We start from the raw sequence: 15343 nt of genomic DNA, 5'->3' as shown, positions 1-15343 counted from the left end.
GCTGGTCCTTAATGTCCGCATCCTGCAGGCTTTAGTTCTGTTCCTCATCAAATGTGTGTGAAACTCAATATTTAGTCAATATTCTGCTAATGGAAATAAAAACATAATTTTGCAAATGCGGTGTTTCATTTAAATACAAAAGTGAAATTAAAATGACACATGAATAAGTTTGTTCACATGATAAGTCATTAAAAATATGACGCTCCATGATCCTCAAACTACTTCCTGTCGTTTTCTTCTTCATGGTTTGCGCCTGTAGCAACATCTGGTTGTTCATCATGTGATGTGAAAAAACTGTTTCCATTGCAGTTTTACAAAGAAAATCAACTTCAATAGGGCTGAAAAAACCCACCTCATCCCAGCACCAAAACTTTTTATTGAAAACAAGAATTTTTCAAAATTGTCATATTTCCATTGAGCAGATTTATTTTTGAAATATCAAATTGTGCAATTATATAGCTAATGGAACACAGATAGTGTTCTGCAGAGGCCTACTAACAAGACATCATTTGATCCAGGTCTTTTGAGACGGAAAGAGGAGGACAGCATGCAGGATGCTTCCCTTTGAGGACAGACTTTGTACACACCTGACCTAATGTGTCTTATATGATGCTAAAATTCACCTTTATAAAGATGTACTGAAGAATGGGATTCATTATACGTTTGATTCCTGTTTTTAGAGCAGCTGACAGAACTTCTACCAGCAGCTAGAAACATCTGCTGACCCGTGAAGGCCTCTGTGATTCACCACGGCAACTGCTGAGACGTTTCTGTTGCATGGAGTTTGTCATTGTGTCCATATGCAAACAGTCACAGTAAATATTTGTAGGCCAAACTTATTTCTGCGCTTGTTATTCATCGGTGCAGCGCGTTCAGGAGTGAGGACAATGAATTTCACAGCTTGTCACCTCCAGAGAGCCGTGCAGCTCTTTGACTCCACTCTAACTCTGCTCTGCTCTGTTTACAGGAAACTACACTGAGATGCATGAATCATAGCACAAAGTCCTGTTCTGTGTTGTACTGCTCATCCATGCGTTTTCTAAGAGTGAGCCAAGTGGGACATCCCATGCGAAACGTTCTTGTGGCTTTCATTAGTGCACGATCCTGTCCTGTCACAGTTGTAAAGTGGAAGAATGAAGTTCTGGTTGTGGAACAGGTTCATAAAAATAATACAGGTACCACTCAATATACTAAGCACAAGGAAACTCATAGCACTGTGTGAATGCAGCGGATTGGTTGAATATCCAGTATCACAGGCGTGTGATTTAGTAATGGGACGAAAACCTGAAGCTCACAGCCATTTGAGTTAACCCTCAAGCTCAGAGTTTTCTGTCACTGACTTTTCTCCAGTCATAGAAAAGAACATTTTGGATTTTTGTGATCCAGAGTATTTTTCACAATCTGCGCTTTTCAGTTCCTTATGAAAAGAAAAACCTCAGGGTTCTTACGGGCATCAGTACCTGTGTTTTCATAAACCACACATAGTGTTCCGCAAACTGAAATTATGAAAATAAATTTGCTTAAAGGCACCATGGCAATTTAAAAAAGTTTTCGCACTGGGATGAGGTGGTTTTTCAGCCGTATCAAAATAGATGTGTTTTGTAAAACTGCAATGGCAATGAGTCACATGATCAACAGAGTTCATATTTAATCATTTAACACTTAGTGTTAGTAAGTGTAAAGTGACTAACTCTAGATAGATTTAGTACTTGACAGAGTTAAGGTACCAACTCTCCAAAAAAGATTTAAACTCTCTCTCTCTGGTTTGGACCCATGTAGACACTTTAAACATGTTGAAGTCAAAGCTGAGTGATAATTTGGGCATGCTGGGTTTGCTGTGTATGGTCCGACACCAACACATTTACATTCTGTGCATCTAACAATAACTGACACTCAATAGGGAGACACATGCCTAAAACAGCACGTTTAAAAATCTACTTTTATAAAAAGCTCCAAACCATAGTCACCACTCAGACTCAATGTCACAATGTCTGTATACCTAATTTCAGATCAGTCCTATTGTCCTATTGTAGTCTGCACAGTTCAGATCCTCCAGGTGACTGAACATGTTCAAGTAAACAGGATTGTGTGTACATGCTGTGTGCAGGAACAACAGCGCGGCAGATAGCAGGATTTCTGATGAATGTTATCTGGGGTGGGTGGAAGTGGGTGAGTCAAAGCGGAGGAGCAGCAACACCTGCGAGTGTGTCTCATTCTTTGGCAGCTCCATCCCTCGGGGGCCACAGCGAATGGCAGAAAAGATCGAAAATGCAGCGACAGACGGAGCTCTGCACACACACAGGATGGCAGCAGCAATGGTGACAATCAACTGATTGCATTCATGCATATGTACAGCGCTGGGAAACAAGTTCCTGTGACAGGAAGTAATTAGGTGAACCACATCATTCAAAAGCTTGTAGAACCAATCTGAGCTGTAGTAACTGTCGTTTTCTCTCTGACTTGATTAGTCTTCATGCTGTGCTGTTTTGGACATTCGGCTCTCTCCTCATAGAATAATGTTTCAGTTCTCTGCAGGTGTCAAATATATAAACCTTTACAGGGTTGTCACAATACTAAAATTTCAAATTTGAAACTGATACTAACAAAGATATTCAATAACTTTTTTAATGGTATTGATAAACCATGGCAAATGGTGTATCAATGCCATTTCCCATAGCGCCAGGAAATTTTCATGAAGGGACAGGGTTCTTTCTAGCTAAGAGCAAAAAATGATGAGTGATCAATTATGAATGCATGATACACTTTTTCACTTCCGATACCGATATTTGAGATTTAATATCGGTTCATACCGATCTGATACAGAAAAGCAGTACTGAATTGACTTAAAATGTTTCTTTTTTTGAACACAGACACATATACTGAGTTACAAATTCATTTTTTAACTCTGCACCGTACAGCGCACTTAAATACACCAGAGTTCGGTCAACCAGGTTGAGGTTGAGGTGGCTTGTTGCCAAGCTGATTCCACTCAGCCTCTTCACACAGCATCATCAAATCAAAGTAAAGGTTTAAACTCACTCACTGAGAGAGTTCATCAGTATCTCCTCAGCACCAACTCTCCTCCATGGAGGTGAAGACCGGCCATGAAGTGCACATCCATCATGGCTGTCTTTTTAGAGCATGAAGCCCTGCCGGGTCCAGAGGGTAGCCAGGTTCTTCTGTCAGGATTTGAGGGATGAAAGGACCCAGACAAAGATCTTCATGAAGTAACAGACTAATAACAACACAGGCAGACCAGATCACATGAGGTGAGGTGCATGAGGGTAGAATCCAGCACAGAACCCAGGAACTGGCAGGTGTGAATACACAATCTGTATTTCCATTACAAATGTGCAGAGATCTTTGTTTGTATTCTGCTAATGTTGCAAAAACACAATTTTGCAATTACGATGGCTGTCTGTAATGTCTACAATGCATACAATAAGACCAGAAAGAGTAAATGTACGTCTGACTTTTCATACATATAAATTGATCAGATAGAAGTGTTTGCTCCCTATGGAATCAAATGAAATTCCCTCTATATGGAAATGTGTTGCTGGATTGAAGGGTTTGCTCTGCTATCAGGAAAACAACCACAGGATCGTCTCCAACTCGTCTCTTCTGATCAGGTTTTCAGCAACCCATGTAACGGAAAACTGCTTTAGAATGAAAGCATTTCTGTGAACCTCTTCTCACAGATGTTAGCATGAATATTTCCATTTTCTGTGCCTTTGGGCGCTTTTCTTTCATGTCTATATCCTTGGCAGCCACTTGTCCTCTGTCTGCCTCAGACGTGTCCGTGCACTTTGCTGCAGGAGCTGATTTGGGATTACGGTTGGAAATTGTTCCCTCAAAAGTTCTTGAAATACTTTTGATGACAGTCAAAGACTCTGCTGATCAAAAACAAACCAAAGTCCAGAAACACCAGCTAAAATGCCAGGTTTCTGGGGTTTAAAGAAAAGAGACCATGATGCAGTACATACAGACCTAGGCTGACAAGACACAAGCAGAAATGGTCAAGATAATTACAACAGTGACCAAAGGGAGGAGTGAAGGACAAGGACATCAGAATAAAGCAGAAAATTAGTCATTTTCTCATCAGTTCTCCCCAGCAGCTGAATAGAGGTTTTATTTGACAGACCTGTGTAATGATTTTCTTCCATGACATTTGCTCGTTGGAGACTGTCTTCCTGTCCATTCATCTTTGGTCTTTCTTGTCGTCGCTGGTGTTTTTTTTCTTTTATTTGGTTTGAATGTCGCCGTCTGAGCAGCAGACCGCCTGAATCTTCTGCAGCTTTGAAGTAAGCGGACTCCCAGGGCTCATTTTAGATTTCCTGTCAAAGCGAAAGGCAGTGCTCACTGTGATGGTTCAGCAGAAGCACACTCAGATCAAGTTTTTCTTGCTTCATCTATAAACAGAGTATCCCTGGTGATCCAGGCTGCATAATGTGCCATAAACCAACAATGCTGTATATTAATGAGTGTCTGTGGGGGCTGCAGAGCGGCTTTGCTGAGAGCGAACTAAAACAGGCAGAAGAGAAGAAGAAGAACAGCATGAGCTAATTTATTCAGTCCCTCATCTCCACTGATCTTCTTCACCTTCTCCCACCTGGTGAGCCGTCCTCGTTACTCTGCATTGTTTTTCTGTTTTGTTGCAGGAAACTGCTGATGCAGAGCCGATCCACCGGGATGCTAACAGAGAGGAAACAGCAGGACAACTTCTACATTTGAATTTCCGCTTGTGTCAGACATGCTTGTGAAGCTCCATCAGACGTTCCTGAATCCTGCTCATGACCTGTGCTTCCTCTCTGCTTCCTCCTCCTCTTCTCTCCTTGTCCTCCTGTCATCTCCGTTCTGATCCCCTATACGAGTTCAGCCACAGCCTCAGGCCTCCGAGTTGAACCCACCAACCCATCCCATCCGCTTCCCTCCCCGTCTTCCATCCACCTGCCATGTCTAACGACACAACCTTCTTGGAGGCCACTGATTGGTTAGACACCTCCCAGTGCCCGCCCTCAGTAGGCGGCGCTACGTTCCTGATTGTCGCATACAGTGCAGTCATCGCAATCGGGTTGCTGGGCAACGCAGGCCTTGTATTTATCATCACGCGGCAACAGGAGTTGCGCAACGTCACCAACATCCTGATCGCCAACCTGTCGTGCTCGGACATCCTGATGTGTGTGGTGTGTCTGCCGGTCACTGTCATCTACACGCTGATGGACCACTGGGTGCTGGGGGAGGCCCTGTGTAAGGTCAGCAGGTCACACCTGATGGGAAGATGGATGCAGCGCTACCTTCCAAATGTTTTCATAACCTTTGACCTTTTTCACATTTTGTCACATCAGAACAACAAATTTCAGTACGTTTTTTTAACATTTGATGTTACAGACCAACACAACATGGTGTGTAGTTATAGAGAAGAAGGAATGTATCCCATGAGGACTAATGTCTCAGCAAGATCTAGAGAAACCCATCCATGTATTTATCTTTAGTGGTGTTATCTGCTAGCTAGTGCTTTACAGAGACTGTGAATTTGGAGCTGTCATTTCAGCCATTGCAGAACCTCCCATCACCATTTGCTTTTTTATTCATCCACATAACTCAGTGGATGGACAAACTGAGCCTAGTAGACAAAATCCCCACTATGTCAAACTGCCACGTCTGGTTTCCCCTTCAAAAATCACAGCTCTCCCACAAATTGGTTTCCTCTTCAAAACAGATGATGCAAACACAGAGTAACACAGTTCGCTAAATATAGATTCAACACAAAGTAAATATTCCATCTATATGCAGATTTTGTTTTAGAAATGAATGATTATCACTGAATGCCTTAACTAGACACGTGTTTGTTCTGGCCTTGTCCAGGTGACGCCCTTTGTCCAGTGCATGTCTGTGACCGTGTCCATCTTCTCCCTCGTGCTCATCGCTCTGGAGCGCCACCAGCTGATCCTCCACCCCACCGGCTGGACCCCCGCGGCCGGGCACTCCTACCTTGCGGTGGGCCTCACGTGGCTGGTTGGCTGCTTCATCTCGCTGCCCTTCCTGTCCTTCAACATCCTCACTAATGACCCCTTCCAGAACATCAGCCTGCCCTCCAACCCGTTCAGGTGAGGCTGAAGGTTTTGCCACAGACGGATCTTAATGTGAGATTAGATAAATGTACACGAATAGAATCGACGCAAAAGTTCAACACACAGCAGGCTTTAAAAAGTGCTGTTTCATTTTACATGGAGAAGGACACTAACAGGCCTCTTGGTCATTTTGGCCAACTTGTGCAGGTGAAAAACAGATAGAGTGAGCTTAAAAGAAAGCAGTTTCATTTTTGCTTTGACTAAATGTGTTTTCAGTCTTAAGTCCCAAGACACTTTTAAGTGTCTAACTGATTCCTTCATCCCAGTTTGACTCAGAATCTGGGTTAAACACAGTTTGTCACGCCCATTTTTTATTTCTCAATAATTTTGAAGAAAACATTTATCATTTTTCTTCCATTTCAAAATTATGTTCTATTGTCTGCCACATGCAATTAAAAATAATTACATGCACAAATATAAAAATGCAAATACGTGAATATTTTTGCAAGGCAAGATGTTGATGCTAAATGGATTTTGGTAAGCACAGGGCTGGAGCATCATCCTGTCTTCAGCGGTTTTCTCAGGGCATGCATCATTACCTGGCATAATGTGAGCAAGCTGGAATTGAGGTGGAAGGAAAAGGAGCCTGCTGAGGCCATTTTTATGCTCATTAGACTGTGCAGTGCAACACTCGTGATGCTTTCCCCATGAAATGATGTTTGCTCATACCCCTGATGCAAACTAAGAACACGTTTCAGAATTTGAGGATACCTCCTGGCACACACAACCCACGAGAATTACCATGGGGAGTGAAGAATGGGCATGAAGTAATAATTAGAGCAGTGGCAGCCAGAAACACAAACCCAACGTAATCAGATCAGGAAATAGTAATTCAAATGAGCTCAGGCTTTAAGGAGACTTTCAGGATCATTTTTCCTCTGTGGTTAGTGAGTTGTGTTGAGAATGAACCCAGAGAGCCATGCTGGCTGGTTTAATAAATACGGGTAAAGCTGTGCTGTTTACACATGGCTCACACAGCAAGATTTTTATTTCAATTTTAGACCCAATTCTACCCTGCAGTAGAATTTATTATCCAGGCACTTAGTGGCATTTTATAGCACAATCAAGTGACTATGTTAAGTTCAGTTGTTGTAAAAATGCTGCATGTGTCAAATATGACTTAAAAGAAAATTGACTTCGGAATTCAACATCTTGAAATTGGGCCTCTGTCTCTTTAAATATTCCTGGTCTTTCTAAACTCCACCTTCAGCAAGTGATCACAACATGGCTCCTCTATTAACCCTATAACAATGTTTAAACCAGTTTCACCAGGCGTTTGCTAATTGCTGTTGGCTAGTCTGAAGGAGCTGAGTGGGTTTAGTGGTGGGGGAGGTCTGCTCCGTAAGGAGGAAGCTCAGAAACTTGGAAACTGCAGCTCTAAGGAGGAGCTGCACCTCGAACCCAGGCGTTTTACACAGCTGAATGGTTGCCATGGAGATTAAATGGTTTCTCAAACATGCATGAAAGAATAAAATGAGAATAATATCATAACATGATGTAAAGCTCAAATAGTAGATTTAACATAAAACTTCCCCTTTAAGATAATCTTAGGAGATATTTCTGCTGTGTGCTATAGCTGCCTATTTTATTATTTTGAAAATATAGTATATGTTAATAACATGCACAGTGGAAACCATCTTCTCACTACAGCAGACGCTGACATCCACCATCTTTCTTATTGCTGCTCTCTGAGCTCCAGCCAATGAGTGCCAAGGAAAATGAATGATGCGTCTGGATTGGTTGTTTTGCAAACAGCAGTCAGTGGTGTGTCCGGTAGCATCGCGCCCAGCTTCCCAAGATGCATTTTCTTTCAAATATTTTAAATATGCTGTATGAAAAAATTCTTTAACAGGTGGCAATATAAAATATTTGATATGTCTGTGATCAGGTGAATCTGAAATTACTGAACAGTGAATATGCAGTGTAATCATGTTAGCTTGCACCACTCCAAAGGTTTCTGATAACGTCACTTCAGTACAAAATCTGGACTGACCTTTCAACCTTGCCACAAAAAGGTTGAAAAAAAACACAATTTCTTAAAGTTTATATTTTGAAAGATATTTTTAATTTTTTTCCTAACATGACCAAGGGACCATTTGATCTGCATGGAGTTGTGGCCGTCAGACAAACATCGGCTTGCCTACACAACCTCGTTGCTGATCTTCCAGTACTGCCTGCCTCTCCTTTTGGTGCTGCTCTGCTACCTGAGGATCTTCATCCGCCTGAGACGCCGCAGGTCACACAGCTACACTCTCCCTCATGCACTTCAAAAGTCTTCTCACCACAGGTGTCTTTCAATCCACTGCTTTGACACCACGTTTTTGTACTCAGTCGACACTATTTATGTCTCATATTGTTGCGTAATCCTGCCTGAGGTGAAGCCTCAGCAGTGAACAGTGTAGTAATGGGTACATTCTGTATTGTGCAGGGACATGCTGGAGCGCAGCAGGAGGACTCGGGGAGCCCAGAGGATCAATGTCATGCTGCTAGCCATCGTCATCGCGTTTGCTCTCTGCTGGCTCCCTCTGAATGTCTTCAACACTCTGTTTGACTGGCATCATCAGGCCCTGCCGAAATGTCAGCATGACGCTGTCTTCTCCGCTTGCCACCTTACAGCCATGGCCTCCACGTGCATCAACCCCGTGGTGTACGGCTTCCTCAACAGCAACTTCCAGCGGGAGCTGAGGACGACGCTGCAGCGCTGCCAGTGTGGCACCCGGGCAGGCGAGAGCTATGAGAGCTTCCCTTTGTCTACGGTGGGCAGCGAGGGCATAACAAAGGCCACTTCGCTTAACAGGATGGGATCAGTGTGTGTCCCCTCACCCAGACCTGAGATCAGCTCCGCTCTGCTGTCCAAAACATTACCGGCTAACTTGTAACAATGCGGACCGAATAATTCTTTGACAAGATCCTAAGCGGAGTGGTTGTTATTACATCAGTTGTGTGTAACTGATAAAGATCAATGTTGAGCCAGTTCAACACTGTCCTCACTTGAATTTGGCTGAAAATGGTCTAATACTATTTCAAGCTAATATTTGACAGCGTATTGCTCTTGTTGTGACTGATCATCATCTCAAAAGTTTGAAGACTGTGGATGCAACTTGGAAGTCCAGAACCCCAAAACTGAGGAAGCTGAAAGACCTGGACTGTTCTGGTGTAAACCATGCAACCCTCCTGGAAAGGTTCAGCTTTCCAGTTACAGCCGTTGTGACAGATCAACCTCATACCAGACATTTTAATGTTTTGGTGAAAAACACATTTTACTGTTTACACACATGAACAAAATTGCTGGTACCCCACAATCACCACTGAAATATCCTGAAACTGACTAAAGTAAAGATGAATAAAAAAATGACTGAAAATTAAAAAACAAAAATCAGGGTTTGCTTCTGAATTGTGATTCACCAGAATCATTTTGAAAATAAACTAAGGAAACCACAATGAACCACAGGAAGCAAAGGAGAGATTTGTCACAGGAGATTAGAAAGAAAACATGCTAAAGGTAAAGGCTACTGGAGCATCTCTAAGCAGCTTGATGCTAAATTGTATCAATTATTGAGGGTAATTGATGACAGGTTGAAGAGCAGAAGAATACAAATAGAAACCAAAGAGCCCAGAACAACCTCCAAGCAAATTAAAGGTAGACTCCATGGTCAAGGTCTATCAGATTGAACAATACATTTTGTCTGAGCCAAAGTGGACTTCATGGGAGAAGTCACTGTTAAAACCAAATCACCCAAAAGCGAGACTGGAATTTGCTATATTGTATATTGACAAGACACAGCTCTCCTGGGAAAATGTCCTCTGGACAAACGAGACAATACTGGATGTTTTTACCAAAGCGCATCAGCTCTGCATTCAGAGACCAAAATTGATTCATACCAAAAAAAAAAACATACTATGAAACATGGAGGACGCTCAGTTCTGATCAGGGGCAGCTTTCCTACATCTGTCAGTGGGTTCAGGACACAATACAATTGAGGCATTTTGGACAAAACTCAACAACCTTGTCAGAAAACTTGGTCTCAGTTGCAGGTCATGGGCCTTCCAACAGGACAACGGCCCAGACACAGCTAGAAACACCTAAGAATGGCTAACAACGAAATATTGCACTATTCTGTACCGGTCTGTTTCAAATGGCTGGTACCAGTCGTTCACTAACAGAGGGATACCAACAAGTTTGTCCACGTGAGTAACAGATGAACATGTTTGTAAGTGCTGAGGCTTTGTTTATCATCGTTCATTCTTTAAAATATCTTTTTTGTGGCCTTTTTTTGAAAGTTATCTGACAGGAAGAGGGCAGAGAGTAGCAGGCAGAGATGAGTGTAGAATTTGGGGTGACCATGTTGAGATCTCTTCCCTCTGTATACGTTTGCGTTGCTGTATTGGCAAATGTTTTTTTTATATATATGTGGAAAGGAACAGCTTTTAAGCTTTTTAAGAAAAAAATGCTAAAAGGAAAAAAAAACCAGCTAGAAATTGGTTACAGTATTCTTTCTCTGCAGAAAATAAATTATGTTATAGATCAAACTCGCTACATCATTACGTCGGTTCAATGCGTGTTACAATTATAGAGAGCAGGTTAGTTGTTTATCATTATCTACACCACCATAAGATAAATAGGGGAATTAATACCATACCAGTACAAATATGATAAAGTGCCATAAATTTGTTTTTTCCCATTCGGACGTTGCAGCACAAACCATGATGTGTCATCTGGTCCCGTTTGGATACATGAAATGTTCTCAATAATTTCAGACTATCATATTGTCACTTTCCTAAAATGTCATTTTTTGGCAGAAAGATGATTTAGAAAAAAAAATCACTTTTGGAAAAAAACCAAAAAGATGTAGGTCATTATTTCAGGAAGGTGACATTATTGCTTCTGTTGAATTTGCATAATTAAGGTTATCTTGTTTTGTAGCCTACATCAGTGTTGTAATACTCGAGATGCTCTCGGACTCGACCGCATTTGGTGTCGGTCTTGGTGACAAGTCGGTCTTGGCGCCCGAGACCGTACAGTACAGTGGCGCAAAAAGTGGGTATGCACTTTATGCAACGCATGGGGGCGCTGCACTGAGGGGGCGCAAAAACGATGTGGGGAATTGTTTTTCTAGTCAGCATTTTATGTACTTAACAGCTGTTTGTGTATGAAATGATCAATAACAGAGGAACAGCACTGATTAGGCGCCCCTAAGATCCCATACAGGTAGCGTGTGCAGCGGCCCTTCTAGAACTTGCTGAGGCGCGTTTTTTTTTTTCTTTTAAATTTGAATTGTAGGAACAGGGAGCTAAAGATGGGGCACAGAAAAAAACTCCGGGGCACAAAACAGAAAACAGGAGAGGGGGAAGGATAAAGATGTTGGAGAGACAAAGAAAAGCTTTTCAAAGTGGTTGAAAGACAGAAGGTAAGTAACGTCAGTGTATCAACAAGAGAGTTATAAATATTCAGGTTAGCTTAAGCTAGGCTAAAATGATCGGTGGGTTTTTTTGTCTCCGCCCCGTATTGAACCAATACAGGACACGATTTATTCTGTATTGCTATAAATGTCTGATAGACACACCTATCACACACACCTCAACAATAAGTGTAATAATAATGACCGAAACAAAACACGGGCAATATTAAGGTCAGCTAAATTGTGGTTTCGGGACTTAAATAGGACCCTCCTAAACCACACGAACTGACGCTGTTGTCATGGTTACCTAGAGACGGACTTTACGCAGCCCATGTTCGCATACACCTCAGAAAGTATGTAGTTGTGCCCCTGCTGCAGTAGCTATTATTATTTTTATTTTATTATATACATTGATATAGCAAATAAATAAAACAGAAGAACGAAAGCAGGCAGAGCATGCTCAATGCTTTTTGATTGTTTTTGTCACCTGCCATATGACACAGGTCATGTCGCAGACATTACAGCACTTTGTGCTGCCTGGCTTCATGCAGTGGGAGAGACGGCGAAAAGAGTCACGGTGTGCGACTTGTGCTTGGTTACTTCTTGCTAGTTGCTCCTTGGTCAGTGTTCATAGCTGAGCATTGTTAACAGTTAGTGCATTGCCTCAATTGCTATGTTTAATGGTGCAGACAGAGGTCGTTTCTGACATGAATGATATGGGCAACCGCCCAGGGAGTTATCTTGTTAGGGATGGCATGAGACCACCGTGGATTGTATCACAGAGATGGAAGCAAAGCAGAACAAAAGGTTTGTTCTGCTTTTAATATTGGTTCAATTTATTTCAGCTCTAAGTATTTAATATCTAGGTGTTTTTATGGGAATGTAAATCTTTCAGATCAATTTGATTAGTAATTTTGATCATATTTCACATTTTATTGTGTCATGTAGCGCGGGGCGCTGGTCTTGGTCTTGTCTTGGTCTCGGGTTAGTTGATCTTGACTGCAATACTGGCCTGCATTACTCTAGAGAAATGTGACATGGGTAAATCTAAATGATGTTAGTTTTTAATATAGTATAGATGATTGAATGTATTAATAATTTTACTCTAACATCAGCAGATCTGCTGATGGCATTGACCTCCCACTGGTGTGAAGTAGCTTTGTTTTTAAAGGTAAAGTGAACAGTTGTAGTAAGGCTCACCTGTTTCTACCTGAGTTATCCAGGTACAATGTTAAAAATGTATTGTACAACTTGTGTAAACTGGGTCAATTTTTACAATAAATCTTTATAAAAATGACAAGCCTAGTGGAAACTTTGAAACACTTAAGCTCACTAGTATTTATTTGGATGCAGTGGTAGAACTCTAGTCACCATCACTGTACTATAACTTCACATTGTAGATGCTATTAGTGATCATCTACTGAGTTCTGTATGAGCTGCTTGGACCAGTTTGATACTTGAGTCATTCAAGTGGCTGAATTTTGAATAGAACATTTCTGTGATGAAAAATATGACTTATGACGATACATATGGCTGTTACTGACACTCTTTAGTCCTATTTTGTCTCCATGACGTAAAACCTTGTAGGGTTGTTTTAAATGTTAAGTTAGCTACAATGCTGAGGTTTAAGCACCTTGCTTATCCATGAATTTCTCATTTTGGTAGGAAAATACATGAAGGTATTTCAAAGTGTGAGACATATACCAGCTTAAGGCATAATGAAAATTTCTGAGCCATTCAATACAAACTATGTCCATGACTGGTGAACTGAGGGCTCATAGATACTGTATCTCCCACACATTTTGCTAAATCTGAATTTTAGCCTCTGGTCAGTTTGAAGAACAGAAATATGCACATTTGTAAAGCAACATTAAAATTCAATGTCGGTAGCCTTGATGAGAAAGCCAAGCCAATCTGATACAACCAGATAAGTAAAACAGTTTCATCACTTCTCTCTCTCTCTCTCTCTCTCTCTCTCTCTCTCTCTCTCTCTCTCACTCTTTCTCTGTTTGTGCTGGGAAAACAATATTTACCCCTTTAAATATTTCTTCTGTTTTTGCATCTTTCACTGCACCAGCAACAAAAGGCGTGGTCTTCAGGGGAATGGTGCCTATCTCCAAAAGCAGTTTACATCTGTGTTACATCTCTGTAACCTGTGTGATGTAACACAGGTTACATTGTGGACAGGTCACCAGTCCAACACAGGCCAAGGTCATCAAATTTTACAATTAATCTAAAAAGATCTGAGTAAAGACACATAGCAATCTTCAAATGATAGTTGCCTTTAAAAGTTATGCTGGCCCTATGTGTATATGTAGTTCCACTTCCTGTCCCCCTGCATTTCTAATGTATTGACTGTGATCAACCATAATACCTACAGACCATCATTATTTGAGCTGAAGTGTTCTTGGGTTAAGCAGCAAGATAAGCATGATACAACAAATCCATCACTGGCTCAAAGGAATGAAATGATATATATATGTATATAATTAAGTAAGGATACCACATATGAACTATTGTGCTCATTCATTCATTCAGAAGTGCCATTGTCCTGAACTGAACACAGCTGTTAAATAATCCTACTAGACCAACTGAACTCGTTTCAAGAAGGTTTTTAGATTTTAGACTTCAGATAAATGATGTGATAATGAAACTTCATTGCTCCACTAAATACTGTCTTGAAAAATATGCTAATGCAATTCATTTTTTAAATATCTGCAAGCTAACACACTGGATCAAACACGTTCTATGTTAATGGTGAAGAAAACCCTTTTAGAGAGCTACTTAAAGTAATATTGATTTATAAGGGAGTTGAACGTGTTAGGGAATGTGTCGGTAGCTTAACAAGTTGAATCTATTTCTAAAGGAAGGAAAAATGGCTGCAGAGTGAATAAGCAAATGAATGTCATTGTAAAATATATTTATGAAATCTGTACAATATTCAGAGGTTTTATTTTCCAGGTGTCTGATCTGAGCCGTCTCTTAGTTCTTCTTTGTATTTTCTCATGCTGTGATTTTTGAATGTTTGTCATAGATGCTGTATTACTGTACATGAGCTTATGTGTGATTTAATCTGTGAAGAAAAGAACCCAAATAAACTACTGTCATCCATCCATCCATTTTCTAACACCCTTGTCCCTAGTGGGGTCAGGAGGTGCTGGTGTCTATCTTCAGCTACGTTCCGGGCGAGAGGCAGGGTCACCCTGGACGGGTCGCCAGTCTGTCGCAGGGCAACACAGAGACATACAACAAATGCACACACACTGTGCATTTCACACAAAAAAAATTGTTTTAATTTGAGTTGTGGTCTAATTTGCTGTGATGGCCTCGTATGTGTGGATTACTTGGACTCCTTCAGCCTCACCCTGTCATAGACAGAGGGTGATGGACAAAAAGCTTCGCTACGCAGATCATTTACATATGTTTTTGACAGAAGAAAGAAAGCAACCTGAGTTTCCAGTCTTGTCATGAAAGACTTTTGCAAACCAAATCACAGGGAATTTAAATCATTTCATATGTAAACTAAAACAATAGAATAATGAGCGTTCACCCAACCAGAAAACACTGAAAAGATGGTTTCTGTGGACGCAACAGATTAGTGAGTGACAGTCCTGGAACTAGTGACAGCTGTGAGGTCCAGTGAAAGGTTTATTAAACTATGTGTTTCTTTTTAAGATTATGTTTTAAACACTAAAGACAACAAGGAATCTTTTGTGTGTTTTGATTTCAGAGCCAAATAAACTCCAGATCACCTTCGTTATGCCCTGATTTTTAAAACTAGAAGTAAAAGAAATTACTCTTTTCCTGCATGAC

The 15343-nt window shown here is 41.1% G+C and overlaps 1 protein-coding gene and 1 long non-coding RNA gene across 5 annotated transcripts in view; both read left to right on the top strand.

Annotated features, from left to right (window-relative positions):
- The window catches only part of npy8ar (neuropeptide Y receptor Y8a), a 53269-nt gene extending 41821 nt beyond the window's left edge, over window positions 1-11448 (top strand). For 3 of the 4 annotated variants that reach the window (XM_028026228.1, XM_028026230.1, XM_028026229.1), the window contains exons 2-5: window positions 4659-5252; window positions 5866-6107; window positions 8221-8418; window positions 8560-11448. In XM_028026228.1, the coding sequence (XP_027882029.1) occupies window positions 4953-5252; window positions 5866-6107; window positions 8221-8418; window positions 8560-9010 (1191 nt within the window). In that variant the 5' untranslated portion in view covers window positions 4659-4952 and the 3' untranslated portion in view covers window positions 9011-11448. The remainder of the gene's footprint in view (window positions 1-4658; window positions 5253-5865; window positions 6108-8220; window positions 8419-8559) is intronic. The other variant, XM_028026231.1, reaches the window with a different exon arrangement.
- Window positions 11449-11540: 92 nt separating this feature from the next.
- On the top strand, window positions 11541-14643 carry LOC114149035 (uncharacterized). The gene is made up of 2 exons (XR_003596418.1): window positions 11541-12618; window positions 12746-14643. It is a non-coding gene; the product is annotated as an uncharacterized LOC114149035 (long non-coding RNA).
- The last annotated feature ends 700 nt before the right edge of the window (window positions 14644-15343 follow it).

This window comes from Xiphophorus couchianus, chromosome 8, assembly GCF_001444195.1.
Source record: "Xiphophorus couchianus chromosome 8, X_couchianus-1.0, whole genome shotgun sequence".
NCBI classification, from domain to species: Eukaryota; Metazoa; Chordata; class Actinopteri; order Cyprinodontiformes; family Poeciliidae; genus Xiphophorus; species Xiphophorus couchianus.
Note: the sequence above shows the minus strand (reverse complement) of the source record. Positions and strands in the feature narration are given on the sequence as shown.